The sequence below is a fragment of the Syngnathus leptorhynchus genome, chromosome 3 (assembly GCF_054491065.1).
Source record: "Syngnathus leptorhynchus isolate UIUO chromosome 3, UIUO_Slep, whole genome shotgun sequence".
Lineage (NCBI taxonomy): Eukaryota > Metazoa > Chordata > Actinopteri > Syngnathiformes > Syngnathidae > Syngnathus > Syngnathus leptorhynchus.
The window spans coordinates 4,465,312-4,493,030 of NC_141197.1; the positions used below are offsets into that span (position 1 = coordinate 4,465,312).

A 27,719-nucleotide genomic window follows, 5' to 3' on the forward strand; every position below is an offset into this window, starting at 1 on the left:
CGAGCAGCCCCTGTGCCTCTCTGCCATTAGCGTGAGGAGGGCGCTTGCTGCTATCAACACCCGTAAGGCGGCGGGCCCGGACAACATCCCGGGACGGGCGCTGAAGGACTGCGCTGAGGAGCGTCTTCACGGACATCTTTAACATTTCGCTGCAGCAGGCCATCGTCCCGTCATGCTTCAAGGCTGCCACCTGACCCCCATCGTCATGAAGTGCTTTGAGCGGCTTGTCTTGGCGCACGTCAGATCTGTTCTTCCCCCCACCCTTCCAGTTTGCCTTCCGACCCAATCGGTCCTCTGAGGATGCTGTCTGCTCTGCCCTCACCCACCTGGAGAACAGAGACTCGTATGTGAGATTGCCGTTTGTGGACTTTAGTTCTGCATTCAACACCATTGTTCCACAGCGTCTCATTTGCAAGCTCGACAAGCTGGGCCTCAGTACCTCCCTTTGCAACTGGCTACTGGACTTCCTCTGTCAGAGGCCTCAAGTAGTCCGTGTGGGAGACAATGTCTCCGGCAGCATCACGCTGAGCACGGGGGCCCCTCAAGGCTGCGTGCTCAGTCCACTGCTCTTCACCCTGCTGATGCATGACTGCACTGTGACCTACAGCAGCAACCACATGCTGAAATATGCCGACGACACGACTGTGGTGGCTCTGATCACCGGTGGCGACGAGACTCCCTACAGATCGGAGGTCGACCTTTTGGCCGCATGGTGCAGGGACAACAACCTTCTGCTGAACGTCAACAAGACCAAGGAGATTATCATTGACTTCCGGAAGGGTCAAACCCACCACCTGCCGCTGACCGTCGACGGTGCTGTGGTGGAGAGAGTGAGCAGCACCAGATTCCTGGGGGTGCACATCAGTGAGGGCCTCTCCTGGACCACCAACGCTGCGTCGCTGGCGAAGAAAGCTCAGCGCCGCCTGTGCTTTCTGTGGAAACTCAGGCGAGCAAGTGCTCCTCCCGCCATCATGACCACATTCTACCGTGGCACCATTGAGATCGTCCTCTCCAGTTGTATCGCTGTGTGGGGTGGTGGCTGCTCTGAGTACAACATGAAGGCCCTGCAGCGTATAGTGAACACTGCAAGTAAAATCATCGGGGCTCCACTCCCCTCCCTGAAGGACGTTTACGCCTCCCGTCTCACCCGCAAAGCGGCCGCGATTGTGTGTGATGTGAGTCACCCCCCTCACTCTTTGTTTGTGCTTCTGCCCTCTAGGAAGAGGTACAGATGCCTGCGCTCCCGCACCACCAGACTCAGAAACAGCTTTGTACTCCAAGCTGTCCAGATCCTGAATTCCCTCCACCTTAATAAAAGAAATATTAAAGAAATTAAAGAAGGCATCTGATGATGTAGTGTTTTGGGTAACAGAGAGAGAGAGTGGAGAGAAAGCTCAGAAAGCACTGTATTGCAGGCAGGAGGATGATGAGACGGGGCCTATCAGCAGCCAGGCAAGGAAAATAGATAACACATAAGAGCTGAAGTGGAAGGAGGAGAATTAGAAGAAATAAAAGAGCGCAAAAGAAAACACATGCTACAACTTTAAACAAAAGATCATAGAGAAGTTGAATCTGCAAATACATGACATAGATGAACACTAGGGGTCACCACCCTCCCCCCTTATGGGTCAAGAGACAGAGCCACCAGACAGAAAAGCCTGCTAGAAATGAATTGGTTAAAGAAAATGGGAGCAGACTATCGATTGAGACCTAAAAACAAAATGTTGCTTTCAGCCCCATTCGCTGAAGACATGAATATTGAAGATTCAGAATTAACCCCAAACATGCCACTATATCCAATGATACAAGTGGCCAACCCAAATTATGATCCAGGTAATGAACAAAGAGAACAAAGCAAAATGATAATGAAACTTTTGATGAATATCGAGTGCGCATGACAGTAGTGTTTAAAATACACAGTGGACTGGTAGAAGATAATGCACCCCAAGGTGCTTATCAGCAACAATTAAAAAATGCCATCCGTGCAGGGTCCAGGCCAGCAATACATAGCTGGATGACCAAACATTATATAGGCATGAACACCGGAACTTTAGAGGAATACATAAATCACGCTCTCCATGCAGAAAAAGTAGTCAAAGAAAAAAAAACGTGAAAACAAAAGACACTTTTTGGTAGATCAGGATAGTGACACTTTTTACCAAAATACAGGCAAAGGGTGGAAAGGCCAGAGGGGGTGAGGAGCATCTAACAGAGGCTTCAGGGGCAGAGGCAGAGGGAAAGGATTTGTCCAACCTAGTCAAATAGAATGGAGTTGCAGAGAAGAAGGTCAGATGGCACGTGACTGCACAAATGAACAAAGACAGTTATGACTAGGCCAAGATCAAATTAAATAAGTGGGAACCTGGCTGCCAAAATTAAAGAGAAATTAGCTGAAATATACAGGAGATTTGTGTTAAAAGGAAAAATTAAGATAAACACTGAAGTTAAAATTTGCAAAATGCATTGAAAAGAATTACAAATAGCTTCTAAAAGTAAAATAGAGAATAAATCAGACAAATGAGACGAGCAAAAAGGTGTGTTCTTAGTGCGCTCTATGTGGTCTTTTATGTTGTGCGTCAACCTTTTGTGCTAGTGTGTTTGTGTGTGTGCGCGCAGAAGATCTTCATGAGTGGGTGTGTATATGTGGGTGTGAGTGAGATGTGTGTCCTATGAAAGAAATTAGTCATGGAGAATGTTCAGGAGGCTGTTAGTGATAATAGGGAAATTGAGAAGTGGACGATGGTGTGTTTAAGTTGGTTGGAGAAACTCAGATGAGCAAGGTGTGGCAGTAGAGAAAATAAGGCGTGTGTGGCAGTAGAGAAAATAAGACGTGCGTGGCAGAAAGTGACTAGATCGGTGGCTCGATAGGACGAGAATAAGAGCCACCAAATGTTGCGTAGAAGACAATGAAAGATGTCGAATGTGAACATGATGAAGGGGGCAACAGCAAAGTTGGCCTGCCCTTTGAGAGGGTGAGACTGATGAGCGTGCCTGCGCTCGCGCGTAGTCGCAGGTCTGGGCCGGCATCGTGATTGTTGCAGGAAATGGCCAGCCTGTGTCCAATCAACATAAATGCACGGGGGGCGCTATGGCTGCGGGCGAGGCAGGGACAGTGTGAGTTTCTCAGAGAATGTTTGAAGCAGTAATGCTTAAGGAAGATGTGACAATATTTGCATGAAGGATAAAAGGCACTGATGAGAAAAAAAGTATAACCAAAATGTAAAAATAGACGACGTTTGTGAACTGTGTCTCTGCTGTTTTTGTGTTGTCAGTGTTATGTGTTAAAAGGATGAAATTGGCTAACATAGGTGCAGAAAAGAATTTATTAGACTGTAGTCTATCTGATGTGCACCACAACACAAAAACGATTTTGTAAAAATAGGAAGTGAAGAAAAGCAAGCAATTTGTTTATGGGCAGAAACTGGCCCACACTGCATTGATGCCTAGCCATGATGAAACAAAATTTGACAGATGGAAAGAACTTGCTTTCTGGAATTGGATGAAGCAAAATTATGAAATAACGACATCTCAAAGCTAAATTTAAAAGGAATAGTCGATTGGTTGTGTCAAGACTATATAAGTTTTTACATTTGTGAATAAGAGAGCGATTGAGTTAGTTGAAGTTAAGAAACAACAACAATTAACTATTATATTAATTTACTAGCAGTTATTTTGTTGATTTTTATTTTTTTTCGATTAGTGGATTGGTTTGTCACCTTGAGGAAGGAAAAATTAGGATGAGGAACACGAGTTGAGACAACCAATTACACACGCAGAACATGTTTGGACTGGGACACTGAGAAGCATTTTGAAAGATGTGTCAAATTAAATGATGATGGAATCGTATGTAGTAATACAACACTTTACTACATATGGGTTCTCTAAGTTATACATTTAAGATAAAACATAAATTTTGATTTTTATTCAAATTTATAAGATTCTTGTGGTAAACGATGAGAAAATTATTGAAAAGTAACTAAAGAAACTACAAGAAAGTGAAAATGTCAAATACTTTGTAAGCTGGGTTGTTCCCCATTCGGGGAAGCCATCCATTTACTTGCTAAGCTAGTTGTGGAAGCAGTCCAATTGCCACGGAAAGTAGCTATATGCACGTGTGCAGGGCACACACACATGAGACTGATAAGGTGTCAAGAGGTAACAGGCTTGCAGACAGAACCGCATAGTTGCAGCGTAAAAGACACTTCAATTTTTTTACACACAAGAAGCAGATTAAATCACTGAAACATTTTCAAAGATGTGCAGCGAGAAAGTCCATAGACTGAAATTCAATAATGGACGAAAAGAGGGGCAAGAGTAGACAATGGCATCTATCAATAACCGGAGGACAGACCTATCCTACCAAAGAACCTATACAAATGGGCAGGAATATTGAGCCATGGTGCGTGTCACATGGCTCAAGAGGAGGGATAGTGGGGCAGTTCAGTCGGCTTTATACAACATATGGATTTGATTCATATTCAAAACATTTCTTAAAAAAAAAATGTAGAGCTTGTTTAACATGTGCTAAACACAATCCACAAGGTTATAATGCCAGGTCATAATAGATGCATTCTCAAAATGGATTGAATTGGCTTCAAAATAAACACTGAATGCCTTAACAGTGACAAAAACGTTAAGTAAAGAAATAATACCGGGATATGGGATTTACATTTTCATTATAATGGGGGACACTTTGTAAATCAAGTAATAGGTAGAATTAGTACAATGTTCCATAAAGACTTAAACATCACTGTGCACATCATCGTCGAAGTGTGAAAAAGTGCATGGAAGGAACTGGAAGATCATGGACAAAATGTTTAGACCTGGTCGAACTGTACATAAACATTACGTACTGTGGGTTTAACCCGTATGAAAAATTGTTTGGGCGACAATATAGATTACCATGTTTTAAAACCAAGTGGGAAACTAAGGATGATTCAAATTTGGCAGATTACATGAGAAAAATATTTAAAAGGCAACAAAGAACAAACCGCGTTCTCATAAAAAGTAGTGAAAAGGAAATGCTGGTATTCTTCCAAGTGGGAAGGGCCAAATTGAATATTGATAACTCCACCAACTAGCATTAAAATTGCAGAAAGCTCGGTTGAGGTGGACCTAGCAAATTACAAAAGGGTCATTTCTTTTGAGGTAACATTCAAACGGAAAAGGTGAGCCAAAGGAAGCCTTACGTCTTAGAGAAATCCCGGGAACAAGAAAATGGAACAATGACGTTATTGCATGTTGGGTGGCTAAATCTGTTGCCATTTTGTTAACTTCAACAATATGGTATTTGTGGGAACTAGGAATCATAATGAATAAGACAGAGATGAGTGGGCAACTTATATAGATCACCCCCAAAATTATGCTGCATTGTGTCAATTTAAAAGATCAATTTGACCTTTGCAGTGTGATCCGTTGTGTCGCATCTGAACTGCCATGGAGAAAGTATGATGTTTATTTGTGTACTTTGTCAACAACCGCTGTCGATGTGTAATGGAATTAATATCTCTAAAATGAATGTAGATAATTGGTTTCAGGTAACTATAAGAGTAACTGGTAAAAGAAACAATTGATTGCTAATGGCAAAACAAGCTGCAAACCAGAAAAAAAATGTCATATGTATGGGTTTGCGACCGATTCTTTATGTTGTACCGTTGCCATTGACCAAAGATTGTGTGAAATCTGTCACGTCTACTGGATTGTGAAATGTGTGACAGAGCATTCTATATAATATCCTTCTTCTTCACCTTCATCTTCTTCCGCTTATCCGGGGTCGGGTCGCGGGGGCAGCAGCTTTAGGAGGGACTCCCAGACCTCCCTCTCCCCAGCCACTTCCTCCAGCTCATCCCGGGGGATCCCAAGGCGTTCCCAGGCCAGCCGAGAGACGTAGTCTCTCCAGCGCGTCCTGGGTCGACCCCGGGGTCTCCTACCGGTGGGACATGCCCGGAACACCTCCCCGGGGAGGCGTCCAGGAGGCATCCTGATGAGATGCCCGAGCCACTTCATCTGGCTCCTCTCAACGTGCAGGAGCAGCGGCTGTACTCCGAGTCTCTCCCGGATGACCGAGCTTCTCACCCTATCTCTAAGGGAGAGCCCGGACACCCTGCGGAGGAAACTCATTTCAGCCGCTTGTATCCTGGATCTCGTTCTTTCGGTCACGACCCATAGCTCGTGACCATAGGTGAGGGTAGGAGCGTAGATCGACCGGTAAATCGAGAGCTTTGCCATTTGGCTCAGCTCTCTCTTTACCACGACGGACCGGTACAGAGTCCGCATTACTGCCGACGCTGCACCGATCCGTCTGTCGATCTCACGCTCCATCCTGCCCTCACTCGTGAACAAGACCCCAAGATACTTGAACTCCTCCACTTGGGGCAGGATCTCATCCCCGATCCGGAGAGGGCATTCCACCCTTTTCCGACCGAGGACCATGGACTCGGATTTGGAAGACCCCGGACTGTTGAACAACTGAAGCGGTTCATCAAGCAAGAATGGGAAAGAATTCCACATGAGAAGCGAAGAGAATTAGCCTCCTCTCTTCCAAAACGTTTATTGAGTGTTATTAAAAGGAAAGGTGATGTAACAAAGCGGTAAAAATGCCCTTTCCCAACTTCTACTGCACGTGTTGCAGCCATAAAATTCTAAATTAATTATTTTTGGAAAAATAAAATAAAAGTTATGAGTTTGAGCATTAAATATGTTGTCTTTGTAGTGTGTTCAATTGAATATAGGTTGAAAAGGATTTTCAAATCATTGTATTTTGTTTTTATTTACATTTGACACAATTTCCCAACTTCAACCGAATCCGGTTTATAGTTGCATATAATTTAAGTTTGTTTAAGGAACTGCATACCAGTTACCTCACATTTACTTAATGTGTGTTGAAGTGTTTTGGGCTAGTTACTCATTATTATTGTGTGTTGTGTTAGTTTACCAAGAAGATAAACTTAGCAAAGGTTTAGTTGGATTGTTCGACAGGAAAGCGCCATTCAACATGCTTCAAGTTGTCTGATCACAGTCGAGGACGAGTCAGCCAACCATGGAGAAGACAGCCGGTTGAGGAAACAGGACAGACTCTGCAATTCTAGTGCTGGGGTCACGGGCCAACAATTAAATGCTGAATCACACCACACTACATTCCTTAGATAGGCAGCGTTGCTACAGTTCCAAACCCCCTCCCTTTAGTGTAGCAACACCTTTGTAACCAGGGCAACCAAAACATTAAAAAGAGGAGTACGCAGAGTAATGACTCAGAATTGATGGAGATTGTAACTGAGTTTTCTTTCTCTATCATTCTCCTCGCGAGTAAGCCTATCCTGGTTGTCTTGTCCTCTTTGTTCCAGCGTGTGATTTAATGTCTGATCGTACTTAGACCTGACAGAGACCCACTTACATCGTCAATGACTACTGTACCACTGCAACATGTATGTACACGAACGTGAAACAAGAAATGGTATCGCCACTATATATCATTCTATTCTATTCTATTCTATTCTATTCTATAGAAAAAGACATATATTTTGGTAAACAACTTTTTATCCTTAATTAAATTATAGATTACAACTTTAAAGACATTTCAAGTGCTCATTCCATGGTTGTAGAAAATCCAATAAAGAATAAAATAGTCAAATTGCTTTTCTAAGTTTTTTTCATCACGCTCTATTTTTATATTGCAGATCAGAGCAGAGTTTTTACGAGTTACAATGGTTCCCTCGGAGACAAAAGTCATCGCTGAAGTGGGCAAATATATTCCCAAACAGTTTAAAAAAAGTTAAAAGGTAAGTGTTTGTAATTGTAATTGTTAGGGTTGAATAGATTAGGTTGATCATATTATGTTGGAATGTAATCAGTGGTGATTGACCTAAGCTTGTCCTGTCTTAACAAAGTAGTAGAACAAAGTGCTAAGATCCTTTGCACTGATTGACCAATTGTAGAAGACGCAATCAAAGTTGTTTTGTCTACTCAACATCGTAAAACATCCCCCGCTATGATGTGATCAGAGGCCAGGTGTTTCACCCCCACCTTGGCCACAACACATGTAAATTGTCACCCCCACCCTTCTTTTCTCAATAAATACTCTCTTGCATGGGTGCAGCGGCAGACTTTGTTCGGACAGTGCTGTGTCAACAGCAACGAACAAATTCTCCACTTGCAGAATTTGTTCGGACATTGTTGTATCTACAATGACGAACAAATTCTCCACGTGCAAGTGTTCAAAGGGCATACTGTCTCCTGTGTTGTTCTTGCACAGTAAGTTAGAGTCGGAACATCTCTAACATTTTGGTGCCGTGACCCGGATCCAACATACCCACTGCTGATCGACGGAGGACGACGTGCTGCATTGTCGACAAGCCAGCGTCCATTAGGAGGACCTGGTAAAGAAAAGACCTGGCAAGTAAATTCTTCGCTGGGCCAGCATCTAAGGTCTGCCTTCGTCGAACAACAGTGGATTGACGGAATCCGGCAGTGCAACGAACCAGGGGACAAGTAAGTTAAAGCCCTAAAAATTGTGTGATTGTGTTGTTGTGAAAGGGGTTGAAAGAAAAAAAAAGAAAAAAAAAAAAAAAGATACGGCTTTGGTTTGTCCGAGCTATGAGATACGGCTTTGGTTTGTCCGAGCTATGAGATACGGCTCTGGTTTGTCCGAGCTATGAGATACGGCTTTGGTTTGTCCGAGCTATGAGATACGGCTTTGGTTTGTCCGAGCTATGAGATACGGCTTTGGTTTGTCCGAGCTATGAGATACGGCTTTGGTTTGTCCGAGCTATGAGATACGGCTCTGGTTTGTCCGAGCTATGAGATACGGCTTTGGTTTGTCCGAGCTATGAGATACGGCTTTGGTTTGTCCGAGCTATGAAGTTTACGGTTTGGTTTATCCGAGCTATGAGATACGGCTTTGGTTTGTCCGAGCTAAGAAACAGCTGGGGTTCTCGCCCCAGGGGAAGGAACAGGCTAAGAAAAAGAAAAAACAGAGCTTTTTCTTAATTGAAGAAGGGCATAGATTCTTTTTTTGGTCTGTTTTTCCGAGCTGTTTGCATGAAAGTTGTGTGATTGAGAGTGTGAATGGTAGTATAAATTTAAAAAAAAAACAAAAAAAAGGTCAATTCACTACTTTTGGTTCAGATGCTTACTTAATTTTTTTTGTAAAGCATGTCCTGTTTGTGTAGGTCAATTCACTACCTTTGGTTCAGATGCTTACTTAATTTTTTTTTGTAAAGCATGTCCTGTTTGTGTAAAACATAATCCACAAGGAAACATGAGACCTAAGAGAGGCTCGTTTCCAAAACCATCTTACCCATTCCAAATCATGCACATGGATTTTATTGGACTCACAGAAAAGAACCTGTGATCAAACTCTTTTGGATTAATGTCAACGCAACTGTTAAAGGACGAACGTTGCCGCAAGTGGCCTACACAGAGAGACCAGCTGAAGTGAACTATACATGTTACATCCAAGGAAACAAGACCCACAAATGCATCAACGACGACTGCTCTCCAGGAGGACACTGGATGGGAGCTTTGGATGTCACTGCTAAGTGTCAGGATGAGAGAGCCATTTCAAGTGGTTGTCCGATGCTGCCCGCCAACTGGACAAGTGTCTGCACCAGTGTGGGTGACAGACCACACCTACAGGATACAACATCATCAGCTGACGACAGCACGCAACTCTTCTGCACGTCCAACTCTTCTGCACGTCGACGCAGGACCGTTGTGACCTTTGACTCTCATGATCCTGTCTGGGGATGGTTCTGGACTTGATGACTGCAACACGACGGTTCCAGCAAGGAAGCATATCCACCATCACCAGCGTCCCCGCCCCCAATTCAAATAGAGGCAGAATAATCCTCTTCCCCCTTGGTGGCCAGGTAGTCTACCCTGGCCACTGAAGACGACAACCACACGGCAGACACTTCCAGGTTCTCCCCCGACGAAGCAGTGCTGCAGAGGGGGTGAGAATTGTGCTCACCCTCCAACAGTGGGCGTGCCAAGCCCCCGACGGCTGAACAATCACGAGCAATTTTTGTCTTGACTGTTGTTATTGGTAACATTCTGGTCGCCTAAGGCAGAGGGACCGTGTGAGACTTTTCCTGCATTATAACATCTTGCCGCAGGTTTTTCACTCACACACTAAAATTGATCTACGTAGATTGCAATGATACGCTGTTTCTGTGTGTTTGTTGTTTTGGTTTTTTTGTTTTTTAAATTGTTTTTCTTGACAACATCATATGATAAACAGGAGGGATATGTTAGGGTTGAATAGATTAGGTTGATCATATTATGTTGGAATGTAATCAGTGGTGATTGACCTAAGCTTGTCCTGTCTTAACAAAGTAGTAGAACAAAGTGCTAAGATCCTTTGCACTGATTGACCAATTGTAGAAGACGCAATCAAAGTTGTTTTGTCTACTCAACATCGTAAAACATCCCCCGCTATGATGTGATCAGAGGCCAGGTGTTTCACCCCCACCTTGGCCACCACACATGTAAATTGTCACCCCCACCCTTCTTTTCTCAATAAATACTCTCTTGCATGGGTGCAGCGGCAGACTTTGTTCGGACAGTGCTGTGTCAACAGCAACGAACAAATTCTCCACTTGCAGAATTTGTTCGGACATTGTTGTATCTACAATGACGAACAAATTCTCCACGTGCAAGTGTTCAAAGGGCATACTGTCTCCTGTGTTGTTCTTGCACAGTAAGTTAGAGTCGGAACATCTCTAACAGTAATCATTTGTAACCTTTCTAAATTACACAGTGGACATCAAAATTAGAAGAGAATGTGCCATCAAATTGCTCGTGATCTACTTAGGTTGAGCAACTTTTAAAAGAATAGCAGTGACATAAAAAATATATATATTGTGTAAAAGTTGTTCATCCTCAGTCAGTAAGACTGCTATCTTGATGAATTACACATCTACAAAACATCCATCCATTTTCTGAACCGCTTAGTCCCCACGGGGGTCGCGGGCGTGCTGGAGCCTATCCCAGCCGTCATCGGGCAGTAGGCGGGGGACACCCTGAACCGGTTGCCAGCCAATCGCAGGGCACACAGAGACGAACAACCATCCGCACTCGCATTCATACCTAGGGACAATTTAGAGTCTTCAATCGGCCTACCAAGCATGTTTTTGGGATGTGGGAGGAAACCGGAGTGCCCGGAGAAAACCCACGCGGGCTCGGGGAGAACATGCAAACTCCACACAGGGAGGGCCGGAGGTGGAATCGAACCCGCACCCTCCTAACTGTGAGGCGGACGTGCTACTCAGTGCTCCACCGAGCCGCCCATCTACAAAACAATTTCTTGTAATTTTCATAATTGTGGTTTGAGGATAATTTAACAGGAATGTGTATAGTTTTTTTTATTTGACCTTTCATTCCAAATGAATATTGCCTCCAAATATTGGTTGTGGGTCTATTCAAATGCTAATGTTCGGGGTTAGCCCAGATTGAAGTACCATAATTTTCGGACTATAATTCGCGTTTTTTTGTCATAGTTTGGGTGGGGGGGCGATTTATACTCAGGAGTGACTTATATGTGATTTTTTTCACAAATTTTCAAAATTCAAAAATCGGCGATGTAGTGAAACCGCGATAAACGAACCGCGATGTAGCAAGGGATTACTGTCATTTGTGACGTCACCGGTGCCGCGCGGCGGTTGTTTACATAAAGGACAAAGGATTCGATCACAGGATGACGAAGGGCCCCACGTTTGAAGGATTTAATGATTTGGAGTGACACAAGGTTTGAAAAACTTATTTATGTTATAGTTATTCGATATATTTTATTTCGTGTAGCAACTTGTATATCTTTTTATTGTTACAGTTCAGTAGTTGTTGGCTCGTTGAACTCTTGTTTTGTTAAATAAAGAGCCGTTTACCAAACCCACATCTTTCCTGGTACTTTGTTAACACTACAATATAGTTATATACTAGATCTGTGCGGCGCGCGCGCAGCATTGTTGTCATAAAGGACGAGGAATTTGATCGATGGATTTAATGATTAGGAGTGACACAGATGGTTTGATAATATTGTTGTATGATAGTTATTTGAAATATACTTTATATATCATTATCTGTGGAATAATTAGAAATGCAACTTACGAGTCCGATGTCAGCGGCGCGGCGCATATGCGGTGCATACGCGGCATTGTTTACATAAAGGACGATCGATGGATTTAATGAATTGGAGTGACGAAGGGCCCCACATACTACCGGCATCATTAGCGGCTTTGTTTGTAAGTGACACGGAGGACGAAGACTTTGAAGGATTTAATGATTTGGAGTGACACAGAAGGTTTGAAAAACTATTATAGCTTTTACACACGCCCGGTCCTTCTCGACGCGAGCGCTCTTTCACCTCCGTGGATGGAAGTCGGGGGCCGGCGCTCGGCCGGGTGGCTGTCCGGGGACGGTGGATGAGGCTCGGACATGGCTTTTACGCACGCCCGGTCCTATTTATGGAGCTCTCTTCCACCTTCGTGGCTGGAAGTTCAGTAGTTGTTGGCTCGTTGAACTCTTGTTTTGTTAAATAAAGAGCCGTTTACCAAACCCACATCTTTCCTGGAACTTTGTTAACGCTACAATATAGTTATATACTAGATCTCTGCGGTGCACGCGCGGCGTTGTTGACATAAAGAACGAGGAATTTGATCGATGGATTTAATGATTTGGAGTGACACAGATGGTTTGATAATATTGTTGTAATATGATAGTTATTTGAAATATACTTTATATATCGTTAATGGGTCTGTGGAATAATTAGAAATGCAACTTACAACAACGTCAGCATATGCGGCCCATACGCGGCATTGTTTACATAAAGCACGATCAATGGATTTAATGAATTGGAGTGACACAGATGGTTTGATAAACGTGTTATTTATGTAATACTTACTTGATCAAGTCTGAATGTTACGTCAGGCCCGTTCTCAGCTCCTCGTTTGTGTATATGTCACGTTAGCATACCGTATAGTTTAGCCTGTTGTTGCTGGCTCATGTCTGTTTTTGGTGTTGGATTTTGACAAATATATTTGCCCCAAAAGTGCGACTTATACTCCGGTGCAAATTATATATGTTTTTTTTCACTCTATTGTTCATTTTATGGCTGGTGCGACTTATACTCCGAGCGACTTATAGTCCAAAAATTACGGTATATACGTCTCTCAATCGTTTAAACAGTAGTCTAACTTCCCAAGCACATTTGATACGATACAACTAATAATATGATTTTGACAACAGCCGAACAGTACAGTTTCTTATTTTTCTGCGTTATTGCTATTTTTGTGCAGTTATAGGCAAAGGAAGAATTTGACATTGAGAAATTGGAGCAAGAAACTTTTTCACCTGGGGAGAGAAGATCCTTTGAATCACCAGAAGACATTTGCATGAGTGCATTTATACTACAGTATGGATGCATATTTTTTCAATTTGAAAGACGACCAGAATTACAGGCTGTGTGCTATATAAGCTGGAGAGTAAATGTATTGATGACATTTTCCAATAATTAGTTATAGTTACTCACTACTTGGTAAAAAAGTAACTATGTTAGTAACTGAATTACTTCATAATAAAAATAACCAGAGAAAGTAACTATTTGCGTTACTATAAAAAAGTTGCTGTATGTCAAAGAATTTAGATTTTTCTGAGCAGTTTACACAAGTCAGTTGAAATGAGTAGAACAGATAGGTTAAGGTACATGACCATCTATATGTTCTTAAAGTACTTTGTTCACAACAAAAGTAAACATATCAACAACATGAAGTGCGTTTAACTCCATCCATCCATTTTCTGAACCGCTTAGTCCCCACGGGGGTCGCGGGCGTGCTGGAGCCTATCCCAGCCGTCATTGGGCAGTAGGCGGGGGACACCCTGAACTTGTTGCCAACAAATCGCAGGGCACACAGAGACGAACAACCATTTGCACTCGCACTCACACCTAGGGACAATTTGGAGTGCTCAATCGGCCTATCAAGCATGTTTTTGGGATGTGGGAGGAAACCGGAATGCCCGGAGAAAACCCACGCGGACACGGGGAGAACATGCAAACTCCACACAGGGAGGGCCGGTAACCAGGGCAACCAAAACCCTGGTCAAGCGTGTTGTTCAAATTCTTGGAACATAATGACCGTACACAAATGCATCGTTCACTTGATCGACATAAAATCTGTGTCTATCAGACTTATTGGCCTGGGCAATGATGTATCATTGATATATTTAAGCTCAGCAAGCACATGTAGAATATATGGCAATTGATGCCACAAAGGTGCACTTGGCAATTCTTTGAATCTCGTGTTCTTTTAAAGCCCGCTTGGTACTTAATATTTCCCCCCACTACCTTTTATTAGTCTACTAATGGATGGGATTCACTGTGCATTTCTTCAAGCTGCGGAATATCAATTTCACACGGCTGTTTCTAGTGTCAAGTGTAGAATTTCAGGTACTGACCGTTACGTTAACCAAAGTTAAAGTCCAAAATAAAGTCAGAATTCTGAGAATAAAGTCAGAACTCTGACTTTAAAGTCAGAATTCCCAATTTCTGACTTTAAACTCAGAATTCTGACTTTATTCTCAGAATTCTGACTTTAAAGTAGGAATTCTGACTTCTGAGAAAAAAAGTCAGAAACCTGTCACCCCTCGTTTTTTTTTTCTTCACTGGCCCTAATCCTCTTCCGTAATAAACACGTCTCTGGTTTAGCCAATCATAATCACTTATCTCATTGTTAACCCACCCAGTCTCCACTTTGTGTGTGGAACAGCCAGGGTTGCGTCAGGATTACGCAGTTCATTCAACCAATACATAGTAATTCACCGCATTTAACGTTCAGTAACGATAACCGCGTTATAATGACGGAAACAGTAATTCGTTACCACGTTACGGAAAAAATAACGGCTTTACCTAACGCCGTTATTTTAAACGCCGTTATCCAAACAGTGCCCTCTTAATAGTTCATTGAACCTGATTACTTTTTTTGATATTTATCTAATCAGATATTTCTTTAATTGTTTTATAAAATAATTTAGACTTTTTGTGTTTTCCTCACCATGTAAAGAACAGTGTTAATCATAGTATAAAATTATTAAATTTTATTCAGAAAGCTTGAGCATTTTTTGTTGTAAGAATAGTGTGTCTGTATGTGTGTGTGTGCGTGTGTGTGTGTGGTGTGCGTGTGTATATGCGTGTTTGTGTGTGCGTGTGTGTGTGCGTATGTAAAATGAGTTCCAATGTATTAAATTGGTTACATTCAGGAAGGATTTTCATGTTAAACTGAACGAATTTGTTCCATTAAGTAATCAATCCTATTTAATTACTTCAAATTAGGGCAAAAATATAGTATATGTATCGGTCGGTTTTAAATGACAATAATTGGAGGTAAAACGCAGAGGTTACACCAGTTGAATAGTTGAATATGGTGCATTACTATTGAAGCCGAAATATTGACTGTGACGGATTACCTCAATTTTCTTTTAAGGTTAATTAGGGTTTTTTGTTTTTTCGATCTAGGTTACCTTTCAAATATTAAATAATAAAATAAAATACTCTGCATCACAGTGCATGTAGCATTTAAGTATAAAAAAATAATAATACTGTGCTTATTTTCCAACCAGTTGCAGTACATAGCCTTCATCAGATATTAAACAATGATGTGATCCATGCATAAGAATAGAGGAACTTCCCAATCTAATTTCTTTGCTTCATGTGAAGTCAGGGTCATATTTTGTACACTTCTGAAAAGCATCCTTTATTTTTGGATGAGTATGATGCTGCTGGCTTTGCTCTGGCCTGTCCTCCCACTTGCCTAATTATAATGCTCTACGATGCTGGACATAAAGTTAACGGTACTTCGCCAAGCAGCTCATAAAGGCTAGGCTTATCATAGCAACACTATTCGATGTGGGCAGCAACGGTAACACGGGAATCAAAATGTACCCACCTTGAATTCCTTGTAAAAGTCTGGATGTCGTTCTTTTAGATCAGGGTGTTGAGCTTTGCGCAGTTGTACTGTGTCCTCCAATTGAAGGCGCGTCGCGAGTGAAACTTAAACTTAACAGTCAGTGCGTTTACATGACACTTGAGAAATTCGGATAATTGCCGTTATCCAACACGATTTACCATGTATACACCTTTCTCCGATAACCCTAACCCGCGCAACTGAAAGTTAAAAATAAACTGACTCCAAGTTGAATCACATATTACAAAGCCCCAAAGATGTCTCTTTCAAAGCCTGCAGTGAAGAGAAAGGTCGGTGATGCGCACAGATAATTTCAGGAAAGGTGGGGAGTGCAATATTTCTTTGTTGAGCACAAGGGCACCTCGACGTGTCATTTTTGCACTGAAAAAGTTGCGGTGCACAAGGAATACAATTTGAAACTTCATTATACAACAAGACATGCTCAGGAGTACGATAAATACCAGGGAGATGAGTGTTGGCTCTCTCATCTCCCTGGTATTTTCGGTTGCCAGTCTTACAAAACGTCTGCTGAGGCAACAAGGTTTCTTTAAGAAAGCAACCACAGAGAATAATGCAGCAGTTGAAGCTAGTTACGTCGTTAGTGAGATTTTTATAAAAAAAAATTATTAATTTATTTAATTTATTATTTTGTGTTGAAAATAAAGATATTTGAGAACATTGGCATGTTTTATTAGCCCTTTTGTAGTCAGTCAATATGTGGTTTCTTCAGTCGTCTGTATCTGCTGTATGATCATTATTATTTTATTTATTATTACAGATTGATTGATTTTTTAAATTAATTTTTCATTCATTTATTTAATTCATTATTTTGTGTTAAAAATAAAGATATTTGAGAACATTGAAATGTTTTATCAGCGCTTTTCTTGTGGAAATCCTGATGCGGCTCAGCCTCACTTAGACTCTCCCTCTACCGCCCCCCAGGTAAATAGAATTTGAGACCCCTGTTTTAGATGTTTCACTAAGTTGGATGTGTTTCCCTTCTTGTCTAGAAATGATGATGGCATCTTTCGCATACAGATATTTGAGGATCAACTATTAATCCCAAATGCAAAGTACCTTAAATGCACAATACGTGACTTTTTTGTGTTTTTCTTTTCAACAAATAGATGTGCTGCTATTGCTGCAGTTGTAGATGACGCCAATGCGCGTGCCACTGCCATGTTGCATGCTGTGAGAGCACATGTACAGTAGCAGGGAAGCACGTCATCAGACGCTGCGTGGGTTGCTAGATAACCACTCTTTTACACCCCCCTAAACAAAACAAAAGTGGCAGCCACATCTCCCTCTTTCCTTTGTTACCAATGTTACTTTGGGTATTGCTGAAAAGCCAGGACCGTCATTTTTTTAGAATATTGCCTTCGACTTGGTCCCAAAGTATCGGTTCTCGTTACAACCTAGTGGCGAGAAGGGAAAAATTATTGATGTGACCACAGAGAATCTTATAAATTAACAACAATGATAAATATGAAACTTTTTGAAGTGTATGTAAATGAAGGGTTGCCATATTGGCCAGGGCCAGCTTTGTAAAATAACCACAACGTTTCTCTCCTTCAAATGCTTAGTGTTTCTTTTACACGTTTGAGATAGACTGATACATTGATTTTTCAAGGCCGATACTGATAAGTAACTGCGCTCAATAACTGATTTTTGGAGCCAATAATTTTTTTGCAGTAAAGGGAAAATTTTTCCGTTGACATTTTTAATTATTCAAATGACTTAATTTCTAGTACATGGCTTTAAGCACATGTAAATGTTTGTTTGTTTAATCCAATACAATTCAATCCATAGAGAAAATAACTTTTAATTGTAACACAAAGCACAGGGAGCGGCAAAGCTCAGCAGCGTGTCTTTTAAAGTTAAATGAAACTGTAACAAATGAATAGCTCCCTAAAATATTCTAGTCCAATTTAAATTGTAAAATATTCAATACAAGTAAAATTTTAATCTCTCAATTACAGCTACTATCTTGGAATGAAGTACATAAACAATGTATCCCCAAAGCAGCTACTGGCCAACATGTCACCAGTGTGACGTGCCTTTAGACATCTTAACATCTCAAGTAACCTATTCATGATTGTTTATCAGACTTCAGATTAATATTAAAAATAAAAGTCGATGCAAACCTGCACCAAAATGTGGAGTATCCGCCCCGATAGGCTAATTATCTATGACTAACATTGCAACATTTGCATTGGGGCGATGTGGACTTTCCACGTTTTCCCTGAGTCTATGTTGGTTATCTCTGGGTTCTACAGTTATATCCCACATTCTAAAAATATGCATGGCAGTATGCTGGCATATATTTCCATTTCACATTCCACCTCTCATTTAAAAGTCAGCTGGGATTGGCTCCAGCACACCTGGAACTTTAGTGAGGCTAAGTGGTACAGAGAATAAAATCATGAGTATGACAATATTAGAATTTACAGGTAGGTACCAAACATGTATTCATTTTTAGTTCACTTTGAGATTATATAAAATTGGATTGTAGCTATGATTATTAATGTATAACAAAATACATTTAGATATATTTCCCTAGAAAAATTAAAAGCCCGATTCAATGGAAGTTAGTGGAATAAATGAATAATAAAAGAATATTAAATTGGAAATATTGGAATGTGTATTAAAGACCTTTCCTGAATGCAAGTTAGATGCATGCATCTGGCATCAAAACGTAGCGATCCGGCTATTCAAACGGTCATATGGTCAGTTTGTATGAATTGATATGGTTACTTTTTCAACATCATATTTTGATGGGTAGTAATTAATATCCAAATCTCTTTTTAACATAGTATAAACAAAATTATTTTGGTTGAAGCAGTGTGTATATTGTGCATATCCATAAGTTAATTTCAAATAACACAATGACTGCTATAGAATTTCATTTCTCATCTAACAGTCAGCGAGGATAGGCTCCAGCACTCCAGGAACTTTAGTGAGGCTAAGTGGTCCAGAGAATGGATAGATGAGATCATGAACGTGACAGTATTACAATCTACAACTACCACTCCTGTATGCATTTTTAGATCACTTTGAGATGATGAAAAATTTCATTGTAGCTATGATTATTAACCTATAACAAAATACATTTAAATATAAAGATAAAATAGAGATTGTTCTCGATCTGTGGTTCTTAACCTGAGTTCGATCGAACCCTAGGGGTTCGGTGAGTCAGTCTCAGGTGTTAGGCAGAGCCTCCACAGGTCTGAACACACCTGATTTATCGTGTAAATTTGTGATGACGGATATCTAAACTGGTTTCGCAAAGGCAACAGCAGAAGTCACACTTATTTGCAGGTATGTAATTTGTTTTGAGTTCATGCATTGTGTTGGTTTTGTATTTTGAACAAGGTGATGTTCATGCTCGGCTCATTTTGTGCATCAGAAAAAACAATGTTGTCTTAAATTTGAAAAAAATAATTGTATTTTTAATTAAAGAGGTGAATGCGCATATGAAACTGGTGGGGTTCGGTACTTCCAATAAAGTTAAGAACCACTGTTCTAGATCAATTAAAGTCCCGCTTAAATGGACGTTCATGGAATAAATGGTTAAGAATAATAAAAAGGAAATATTGGAATGTGTATTTAAAACCTTTCCTGTATGTAAATCAGATGTGTGCGTTTGGCATCAAATGTAGCAATCCGGTTATTTAAATTGTCATGTGGTCATTTTATATTAATTGATTTTTTGATGGGTATTAGTTATAATCCTAATCACAATGACTGCTATAGAATTTCAAATAGGGATAAAAGTTAATGAATGTGGCAAAAGTACTAATACATCCAAAAAAGCCAAGTTGTAACTGTCAGGGATCTACACAGTTTTACTTCAGTTTACCTTTATCAAACTTGCTTCACTGCAGCGTGGGAATAAACTGAATTTATGAAATTATCTTCTTACCTCAGCCATTTTCATTATCTTCAGTCAGAAGTTCCCAAGGGTATCTTCCCTGTGAGTCCTGAAATTAACTGCTCCCAACTCTCCTGTTCGGGCAAGTACTAATGCGAAAATGCCATCACACTACACTCAGCAGTTTCTCCCGCTACAATAACCACACAATTTCTCTCTCTCTCTCTCTCTCTCTCTCTCTCTCTCTCTCTCTCTCTCTCTCTCTCTCTCTCTCTCTCTCTCTCTCTCTCTCTCTCTCTCTCTCACACACACACACACGTATGCACGCATGCACACTCTCACACACACGCATGCACACAGGCACACACCCTCTTCGAGTCACATGGCAGTCCCCTCACAGCTGGCTGGAAGAGGGCATAACACTCATCTTTCACAGATATTTGATCAAAAGGTACCACAATATGCTTGAGGCTCTTCTAATGCAGTCAGAGTTAGGGTTCTTAGATTCATATTGGGAAGAGGTGGATACGAGCAAGGCCCAGTGAGCCTAAACTTTACCACAGAGTTCTTGAGGGGTTCTTGAAGTTCTTGAAGGGTGTATTCAGACCAAAGTCTTTTAGTTCGCTTGTTTGGTCTAGGCCAAAAGCAGAACCAATTTTTTTCATTTAGTGTGGTTCCTACTCATACTGTACATTTTGCGAGTGAAGTATATTTTGTAAAAACATCCAGGCTTCTGACGATCTGTGCTCCCATTGGACGGCAATGACCAGAGCACAGACCTGGAAACGAAGGAAAACATACGAGTCCTATGTCCTGCATTGCTGTTCTGCATAATTGTGCTGTTGGTTCAGATCTACGCTGTTTGTATTTACACCTGAAGCGAACTGCACCAGAGTTTGTTTGGAAGCGAACCACTTCTGTAGTCTAAATCTGGTTCTTTAATCCGCACCAGGATTTGTTTGCGTGTATTCACACCTGCATCAAAGGTCCGGACCAGTTTTAGAATCGAACCCTGGTCCTTTTAAAGTGGAACAAACAGTCAGGTCTGAATACACCCTTAGAAACATGAAAATGTACACAAACTATTTCAGCATCAGGAAATAATTCTGTATAATGTTTGACATTTGTATCAAAACCCATATTCAATGTAAGTACTTTTAGACAGGTTTTACATTTGTGCAGATGTCTAGGCGAGATCTTGAGCCCAGAAATGATCATATCATTCAGTTTATATTGTTGGTCGATATCTTCTACTCTGTTGGTGAGAATTTTTATCAGATGGTCTTTCTTGGGATTCACAGCTTTGAGAAATGCAATTATTTTGGTTTCTAATCCAATCAATCAAGTCTCCATTTCCATAATACTCCTCGAACTGTCTCTGATCTCCTCTCCAGTCTCTTGAAGAGTGTCGAGTTCTCTGCTGATTTTTTTTCACAGAGCTCCTAGAGTTTTCAGCTGATTTTTGATTTCTTCCAAAGCATTGGCCGTTCTCAGAGAACGGAAAGGCTCGGACGTACAGGCGATGCAGAACAGACTGAACATCGATGATGTGTTCAGGAATGGTCTTTGAGAAGATTAAAATGGGCACCTTTGTGGCCTCGGTGGAAAAAGTCCAAGGCTGAAGAGAGAATTGAATTTGGCAGCTCGACGAAAATGTACGAACCTGTCGAGGATTACGGTCCAATCTTTACGGGCTTCCGACCTTGGGTTCCAGAACATCTGGAACCGACATTTGTGCAGTGGCCAGTGGAACCTCGGTTGTTGGGCGCAACTGCGCAAGGCAAATGGGAGTTGGCAAAACGGTTGTGGGCGCTAGGTTCTGCCGCATCTGATGCATCAGCTCGATGAGCTTCTTCATCTCCTCGGATAGTTTGTCAATGACCCTACGCGCGAACCACTCGATCCATTCCAGGAGTTCATGCGCTGGTCGTGAGTCGGTCAGTTCATACTGTCAGAAGCAGGACAGGACAACCAAATGCGATACAAACTGCTTTATTTGATAAAAGGGAAGTGGGAGACTGGAACGCTGACAGAGAAGGAGCAGCGAAGACTGCGCAGGCACCAGCTGAGTGCCCGGCAGGTCGCTTTCGGACTGGGGACACGCTAGCTGGCAGATCGACGGGCAGATGTATGTGAGCTGTGACAGCATGGAGTCACTCTTTTTGTTATCAAAATAACCATGCAAATTGAGAAGGAAGGAGTATTAGTTGATTGGGATCAAATTAAGGATATACATTTGGGTCAATAAAAAGTATGCGTTTAAGAGAAAAGATTTGGAGTACCGTATTTTCTGCACCATGAGGCGCACTTCAAAAGCCTTTAATTTTCCCCAAAAACAAAGGTGCATCTTTCAATAAGGTGCACGTTATGTGTGGACCAAATTCCAAAATCTGTAAAGTTGTTTTGTGTGGCTTCCGTAATATTCAGGTCAAGTCAAGTCAAGTTTATCTGTATTAAGCCCTAAATCACAAGCAGTCTCAAAGGGCTTCGCATAGACAAACAATTGACAATTATTCTCAAAGCATCCCCTGATCTTGAGCTCCCAAAAGGGCAAGGAAAAACTAAAAAAAAAACCTACCAGGGGAAAAATGAGAAACCTTGAGAAGGGACCACAGATGGAAGGATCCCCCTTTCAGGATCACCAGGCTGCAATGAATGCAAAGAGGGCACAAAAAATACATAATATGGAAATCAAAAAGTGGATGTCCAGGCCAAAGCGAAGAGCTGTCGGAGGAGCCCTCGATCGTCCTGGCAGTGTCTTCAAGGAGGGTAATCCGCTGCAGTTCCCTCATCCTGAATTGGTCCACGAGAATCTAGATAGGCACTGTCAACTTGGGTGTCACCTAACCACCTCCCCAGCCGAGGAGGGGTGGGGGGAGTGGGGTCGGGGAGAGGGAGCAAAAACAAACTCCAGCTGAATCGGCCACTACAGGTTAATTAAAGGCCATATCATAGAAATATGTCTTTAAACGTGTCTTAAATGTCGTAATTTAAACGTGTCTACTGAGGTAGCAGTTCTAATATCCATTGGTAGGGCATTCCAGAGCTCTGGAGCCCGAATAGAAAATGCTCTTGACCCTGCACACATTTTCTTGGCCCTCTGTGTCGTAATGGCGTAATGTGAAGGCCCTATGAACCAATCAGAGGACATTATATTTGATGTAGATCGGAGCAAAAAACAATCAGAGGACTGGACGTAACACATAGAGGAGTACGTACCTCCACCGCCATTGGTAAATAAATACTATCGTTTGTGCAAAGTAAACAGCATTAGGACCCTTTAAAATGGCATGGACAAAGAGACATGCTTGCAAGGCACAATTAGAGCTTTCTGGAAAGCCAGGATCATTGCAGAAGAGCAAGGTTACAATGACAAGACAATGAGGAGAGGGAACTTGGCATGTTTAATAGCTTCATCTTCTTCATCTTCACCTTCATCTTCTTCCGCTTATCCGGGGTCGGGTCGCGGGGGCAGCAGCTTTAGGAGGGACTCCCAGACCTCCCTCTCCCCAGCCACTTCCTCCAGCTCATCCCGGGGGATCCCAAGGCGTTCCCAGGCCAGCCGAGAGACGTAGTCTCTCCAGCGCGTCCTGGGTCGACCCCGGGGTCTCCTACCGGTGGGACATGCCCGGAACACCTCCCCAGGGAGGCGTCCAGGAGGCGTCCTGATGAGATGCCCGAGCCACCTCATCTGGCTCCTCTCAACGTGGAGGAGCAGCAGCTGTACTCCGAGTCTCTCCCGGATGACCGAGCTTCTCACCCTATCTCTAAGGGAGAGCCCGGACACCCTGCGGAGGAAACTCATTTCAGCCGCTTGTATCCTGGATCTCGTTCTTTCGGTCACGGCCCATAGCTCGTGACCATAGGTGAGGGTAGGAGCGTAGATCGACCGGTAAATCGAGAGCTTTGCCATTTGGCTCAGCTCTGTCTTTACCACGACGGACCGGTACAGAGTCCGCATTACTGCCGACGCTGCACCAATCTGCCTGTCGATCTCGCGCTCCATCCTGCCCTCACTCGTGAACAAGACCCCAAGATACTTGAACTCCTCCACTTGGGGCAGGATCTCATCCCCGATCTGGAGAGGGCATTCCACCCTTTTCCGACCGAGGACCATGGACTCGGATTTGGAGGTGCATACCCTCATCCGACCGCTTCACACTCGGCTGCGAACCGCTCCAGTGAGAGCTGGAGATCACGGACTGAAGAAGCCAACAGCAACAGCCAACAACTATGGCTGTATGTGTTGTGTAATGTGTCTAGTCATCGTGGGACGGTGGGAAACGTAATTTTGATCTCTTTGTGTGTCTTAATGTGAAGAAATTGACAATAAAGCAGACTTTGACTTTGATGAGTGGAAGGGGGTACCGGTTCTTGATCGTGATTTGATTGAGTGGGCTATAGTCTGTGCAGGGGCGTAGGGTACCGTCTTTCTTGCCCACGAAAAATAATCCGGACCCTGCAGGGGACGATGACGGTCTAATTAAACTTGCTTTAAGAGACGCGTCAATATAATCATTCAGGGCCTGTTTTTCGGGTGCCTTGTATTTCGATATCAATGGCGCAATCATATGGACGGTGGGGCGGTAGAGAGGTGGCCTTCACTTTACTGAATAGCTCTACAAGTTGGTGATAACACTCGGGTACTCCTGTCAGACCGGGGGTTTCTGGGTTTAGGGCAGAGGAAATAGAAACAGGGTCAGTATCACATTTAGAGTCAATCGGGGGTTAGATTCGAGACATGAAACTTGGCAATGGGATCCCCGTCCCCTTATTTCTCCGGATTCCCAGTCTATGGCTGGGTTGTGCCGTTTTAGCCATGGATATCTGAGGATAAGAGGGTTTATATGGGAGGTTACGACATGCAATCTTAATTTCTCATGATGGTTGCCAAAAGATAGAGAGATGGTTTCAGTTACGTGAGTAATATCAAAAAGCGCTTTTCAATTGAGCGCCTTAGCTTTCACTGTCGTGTCTAACAGTTCAGTCTTGACCCCTAATCTTTGAACGAATGACCAGTCGACCAAACTCTCATCGGCCCCGGAGTCTATTAGCACCCCGAGTTCAGTGTCTTTTCCTCAACAAGTAATTGTGCCGATGGATAGGCCCCGAACCTTCTGATTGGTAGCAGAAAAGGTACTCACCATCAGGCCTTTCCTCACCGGGCAGGAGGAGAGGATATGTCCTTGCGCACCACAATAATAACATCTACCCTCCTGGCGTCGGCGCTGGCTTTCCTCCTCGGTCAACGTAGCTCTGCCCAACTGCATGGGTTCGAGGAGACGGTGGAGTCAGGTTCGGCGTAAGACGGTGCGCCTCTAGGGGCGAAGATCCGGCCACTGATGTGGGGGAGAATGCGGGTGTGTTCCTGCATGCGCGCTGCCTCTTCCATTCGTGTAGTTGATTGTCCGTGCGAATGGCTAGAGTGATGAGAGTGTCGAGGTCGGTGGGGAGGTCGAGGGGGATGAGTTGATTCTTGGATGGGCCCTGAAAGGCCCCTGAGAAAGATGTCATACAGGGCCATAGGGTTCCGCCCGCTTTCTACAGCCAGAGTGCGGAAGCGGATCGCGTAGTCCCCGACAGACTCCCGACCCTGGGTCAGCTGGCAAAGCTCCCGAGCCTTCTCCCGATCTGAGGAGATTGGATCGAACACCATACGCAGGGCCTCGATGAAGGCGAGAATGACACGTGACAGAATCCCTAGCCCATTCGGCAGTCGCCCACGCCTGGGCCCTTCCCGTTAGGTAGGAGACCATAAAGGCCACCCGGGAGCGATCCGTGGGGAATTCGCCTGGAGACCGCTCGAACTGCATTTCGCACTCTGTAATGAAGGCTCTACTGAGCCCGGATTCCCCGGAGTAGCGTTCCGGAGGAGCCAGTCTGGAGCCCACGGCAATGGGAGCGATAGCAGGAGGGGCCGCAGGGGAGGCAGCTGGTGGACTGGGCGTCGCCGCTGATCCCGCGGTCAAAAGCGAGAGAACTTCCTGCATCTGCTTGCTCAGCAGTCCCACCTTGTTAGCCACCACCCCTCTGAATTCTTCCTGGCTCTTTGCGAGCCCTTGGACTCAGACCCAGAGCCTCCACTTGCTCCTGGTGTTGGGCGAGCTGCGACGCCTAGGAGCGCACTGCAACGGTCAGCTGCTCCGACTCTGCCGAGTCCATTACTGGCCAGTGCATACTGTCAGACTTGGATCAAGGAGAGGACTCGGATGCAGAGTGAGGAAAAAATAAAAAATAAAAAAATCGCCTCAAAAGAGGGAAAACAAGGTGGCCAAAAACAAAAACTGAAATCCTCAGAGCTAGGCTTGACGACAAAGGTTTCCTCACAAAAACTAGTTTCTCAAAAGGTATCATAAAACTCACACAATCGCTGGTGCTCTGGACGGGACAAGACGCACTGGTACAAGACAAGGGGAAGACTGACTAAATACACACAGAAGGGCAAGGACACAGGTGTACACAATCAGGATCAAGGGCACACGATCAGGATCAGGGAAGACAAGCAGACTGACGCACAGAGGAAGGGCCCACGAACTGAAGCGAGAGGAGAGTTACTTATCAAAATAAAACAAGAAGTGACAATACGACAAAAAGACAAGACAACAATAACCCACAAAACATGACGGTATGACAAACACGTCCATTTAAGCTCTGGAACCATGCACTCCTGTGTGAATTAACATTACATGTATCCTCCAAGTGTTGGCCTGTTTTTCTTCGCTGCACTTCAGCTGTTATGTCCTTATTTCTTACATAATGTCTGTGCCAGTCTGTAGCTACTGTATCAACAGTAAATTTATGATTCTGTTCAAAGAAGAGTACTTTGTAACAAGAAAAAAAAGCAGAGAGCACTTTCAATGTGTAGCAAAAGATTACTCGTTTATGTGGGAGGTACAGGGCTTTCATAGAGATTGCTTTTATATATAACAGCACAAGTGTAAGTCAAAATAGCTACTGAGTGCTCTTCAAATATTAACACAGTACTAAAGGTTATTTGTCCCTAATATGGATACATTTTCAATCTACTTATGTGGTAGAGTGTGACCACATATAAAATACCCAGTGGTAAGCTCACAACCACAAAAAGTAAAATAAATTCTTGACTCGATTTAAACTATTTTTTTTGTGCTAAAACATATTGCCTACCCATCTGACTTTCTGTGTGTGTGTGTGTGTGTGTGTGTGTGTGTGTGTGTGTGTGTGTGTGTGTGTGTGTGTGTGTGTGTGTGTGTGCGTGCGCGCGCGCTGCGTGTGTGTTTGAAGGGGGTATCATCATGTTTCAGTGAAGCTACATGAAAAATGTACACCTGTATTGGAGATTTAACAGTATTTTGGGTGTACAAAAAGTATTATTCATTCATTCATTCATTCATTCATTCATTCATCTTTCGAAGTGTTTATCCTCATGAGTGTTGCAGGTGTGCTGGGGCTTATCCCAGCGGTCTTTGGTGGGGTAGACCCTTAACTACTCGCCAGCCAATTGGAGTGCATACAGACAAACAGTTACAATCACATCTATGGACAATTTAGAGCAGACATGGCCAAATTCCGGCCCTCGGGCCAAATGCAGCCTGTGTCTAAATTTAAACTGGCCCGAAACATTGTATCATAAAATCAATAATGAGTGGCCTGTTGGTACTGTCGCGGGGACCTGCATTCTCCAGAGCGAGCCACAGAAATGAAACTCGTCCTAATGGGAACGCGCACATAAGCCAGCGCTCATGATCGGTTGCGAGCGTGTCTCCTCTGTCCCTTTCCAGTTCACGTGCACGCAAGTGTCCGTTTGCAAGATAGTTACACAGACATTTCCTCATTGAAATGTCCACACTCTTAAGGCACCGCTAAAATCAGAGACACTGCACAGGGAAAGGCAACCCCCCCCCAAAAAAAACGGACTA

The 27,719-nt window shown here is 43.0% G+C and overlaps 1 protein-coding gene across 1 annotated transcript in view; it reads right to left on the reverse strand.

Annotated features, from left to right (window-relative positions):
- The window catches only part of LOC147058885 (zinc finger protein basonuclin-1-like), a 48,172-nt gene extending 22,695 nt beyond the window's left edge, over positions 1-25,477 (reverse strand). Inside the window, 4 exon segments of the mRNA XM_085907163.1 lie at positions 15,933-16,007; positions 21,524-21,704; positions 25,034-25,308; positions 25,367-25,477. Of these exon segments, the coding sequence (XP_085763289.1) occupies positions 15,933-16,007; positions 21,524-21,704; positions 25,034-25,308; positions 25,367-25,477 (642 nt within the window).
- Positions 25,478-27,719: the final 2,242 nt, after the last annotated feature.